The 2492-nt window shown below is 37.2% G+C and overlaps 2 protein-coding genes across 2 annotated transcripts; one reads left to right on the top strand and one right to left on the bottom strand.

Annotated features, from left to right (window-relative positions):
* The first annotated feature begins 244 nt into the window (after positions 1-244).
* Positions 245-1086, top strand: LOC139872468 (photosynthetic NDH subunit of lumenal location 2, chloroplastic). Its single transcript, XM_071860346.1, has 2 exons — positions 245-766; positions 889-1086. Exons 1-2 carry the CDS (start codon positions 308-310, stop codon positions 985-987), a joined length of 558 nt encoding a protein of 185 aa, XP_071716447.1. The 5' UTR covers positions 245-307; the 3' UTR covers positions 988-1086.
* Positions 1085-2159, bottom strand: LOC139872467 (casparian strip membrane protein 1). The gene is made up of 3 exons (XM_071860344.1): positions 1912-2159; positions 1672-1795; positions 1085-1429 (listed from the first exon to the last, which is right to left on the bottom strand). Exons 1-3 carry the CDS (start codon positions 2130-2132, stop codon positions 1196-1198), a joined length of 579 nt encoding a protein of 192 aa, XP_071716445.1. The 5' UTR covers positions 2133-2159; the 3' UTR covers positions 1085-1195.
* Between the last annotated feature and the right edge of the window lie 333 nt (positions 2160-2492).

Genomic DNA, 2492 nt, shown 5'->3' with positions numbered 1-2492 from the left:
AAGAAGAGTATTGTTTTAGCCATGATAGGGAGTGTTTAGTTATGAGTTAGTTATAGGATATTGGTGTTGATGTGGCGTTGATGTAAAAGATTAAGAGGATGAATAATTTAGTTACGATAGGGAGTTCCCTAATACGAATTTCTTATAAAAGATAACGAGCGCCACGTCATCATAAATTAAAGGTCCATGTTGGATTACCGGGCAGCACCAATAACCTGCCCGTAAACCACCTCATCATCATGCATTACCAATAGTTTTGTTTCATCATATCTCTAATAAAATTTATCTCCCACCATATCCCAAAACCATGACCACCCTATTCCACCCCCAAATCACCACCTCCCACCACCGTCACCGCCACCCGATTCCGCCTATAAAAGCCACATTTTCCGGTGATGAAACCCACTCCACTCGCCGGAGGTCCATCATAGCCACCTCCATTTCATTACTAAGTTTAAACACCCTTAATTATTCGGGTGTAGCATTAGCCGAAAACTGGGGTACTAGATCGTTCATAAAAGAACGGTTTTTCGAGCCAGGGTTGTCTGCTGAGGACGCCGTGGCTCGAATTAGACAAACTAGAGAAGGGTTGCATAGCATTAGAAACATGTTGGAAACAATGTCTTGGAGGTATGTGTTGTTTTATATAAGATTAAAATCGGCTTATTTATCCCAGGATTTGAAGAATGCAATGTCGATGGTACCCGAAATTAATAAAAGTTCTTATGTTAAAGCTGCTAATGAGTTGGTTGATAACATGTCTGAGGTATAATCTTTACTTGCTCCAATACTTGTTCATTCTTTTATGTTTTTTACTATTTACTAATATAACTTTAACTCAATAATTGAAAAAAACAATAATCATGCCTAACTTAATTTGTGTGGCAGTTTGATTACTATGTTCGGACGCCAAAGGTGTACGAATCTTACTTATACTATGAGAAGACATTGAAATCGATTGATGATCTTGTGGCCGTACTAGCATAGCAAACTATATATATATAGATATGAATTGTAATTGTATTGCCTGTATCCGTTTAACTTTATATTTTTAATGTATAAAAGTGAACATATAGTACACATTAAGTTTAAAATCATTACATTTCATTTGAGTATTACACGCGATATCAATCAAGAAAACAAGGTAAAATTACACACAGATATAGGTCACACTGAACGACTAGAGTTTAATTCATCAAAGGATGACGCGTTTAGCTTGTCTAGATAATGCAATGGCCCCAAGCAAGATCACAAGTATAAGCACAACGATTGCTCCAAACGATCCAATGAGTGAACCAGATGCACCTTGACAAAAATCCCCGTATTGTTGGCACACTGGTAACCAATTTGTTGATGTGTTTCCGTTATGAGCTAAGTAGACGATTGATGCAGCCGCTGATGCCCCCGCAGTTAGAAGAGCTAGCATCACCTTCAAAACGTACAATACTTTTATTGTTAATGGCCGGTTAGTTATAAGAAACACATAAAAGCTATTGTCAAGTGGATGTTCTTCCAAAATTAACTGACTGCGGTCTAGATACACTAACTAGAGGTCCCAGGTTCAAACCTTGCTACTAGCATATTTTGAAGTGATCGGAGAAAAAAGGGTCAAAATAGGTGATGGGATAATTAACATGGTTCTGAGTAAAAAGATGATGAGTGTCGTAATACCGTGTCAAGAATAATTAAGAGGATTCTGCTTCCTCTTGCGACGCTCCTCATGATGTGAACAATCGATAAAGGGATGGTGAGAACGAAATATGCACATACAATCGCGTTAACAACCACAAACAACCTAAAAGAGGTTAAAAGCACAAAATAAGTAGTGTGGTTTTGTAAAAACAAAGACAATGTAAACTATAAGAGTGCTTTAGAAAAAATATAATAGCTAGTTTATATTGTATTGCCGACCTGAAAGCCCTGAAATCATCATATTGTGCATCGAAACGCACAAACCTAGTGAAGAACGGTAGAGTTTGTTCATTGGTTCCCATAGCAATTGCGGCACCTAATGTACCTGCGATACCAACAAGTCGTAGAACAAGATCCATCACCGAAAGACCTTTATTTGAACGAACGGGCACTGAGACTTTGGATGCGTCTCCCTCTTCCAATCGTACGGCCTTTGACATCGTCGATTTTGTTGTCTTTCAAACGAACTTGCCTACGTAGCTTGTTAATGTTATAAGATGGTATGAAAACAGTTTGAGAAAAATTGAAGTTAAATGTGAGAATTTATACAACCAAAACATAGTTGAGTTGGTATGGATTATATATAAAACATGGTGTGGTGTGGTAGTTGTCTTGGTGTATTTTTAGCTTTGATCAACCTGCTCAACTTTGGATACCAACTTCCTACTCCATCAGTTCGTCAACTTTTTGAGCTTTTTGGTGGATTTAATTTCACGAACTACTCTACCTTACAACCTTTTATAAATAATTATTAAATGCACAAGTATAAACAATCAAAATAGTATAATTCATTTATTAGC

This window comes from Rutidosis leptorrhynchoides, chromosome 10 (assembly GCF_046630445.1).
Source record: "Rutidosis leptorrhynchoides isolate AG116_Rl617_1_P2 chromosome 10, CSIRO_AGI_Rlap_v1, whole genome shotgun sequence".
NCBI classification, from domain to species: Eukaryota; Viridiplantae; Streptophyta; class Magnoliopsida; order Asterales; family Asteraceae; genus Rutidosis; species Rutidosis leptorrhynchoides.
The sequence above is the reverse complement of the archived record's forward strand: the minus strand, read 5'-3'. Positions and strand labels throughout refer to the sequence as shown.

What these genes read in the sequence shown, in the direction of transcription:
- LOC139872468 (XM_071860346.1), top strand. Translation starts at nt 308, where the DNA reads ATGACCACCCTATTCCACCCCCAAATCACCACCTCCCACCACCGTCAC. An exon ending in TGGTTGATAACATGTCTGAG is followed by an intron (nt 767 to 888) that starts GTATAATCTTTA and finishes TTTGTGTGGCAG; the next exon opens with TTTGATTACTATGTTCGGAC.
- LOC139872467 (XM_071860344.1), bottom strand. Translation starts at nt 2,132, where the DNA reads ATGTCAAAGGCCGTACGATTGGAAGAGGGAGACGCATCCAAAGTCTCA. An exon ending in GATGATTTCAGGGCTTTCAG is followed by an intron (nt 1,796 to 1,911) that starts GTCGGCAATACA and finishes AACCTCTTTTAG; the next exon opens with GTTGTTTGTGGTTGTTAACG. An exon ending in TCTTAATTATTCTTGACACG is followed by an intron (nt 1,430 to 1,671) that starts GTATTACGACAC and finishes TACGTTTTGAAG; the next exon opens with GTGATGCTAGCTCTTCTAAC.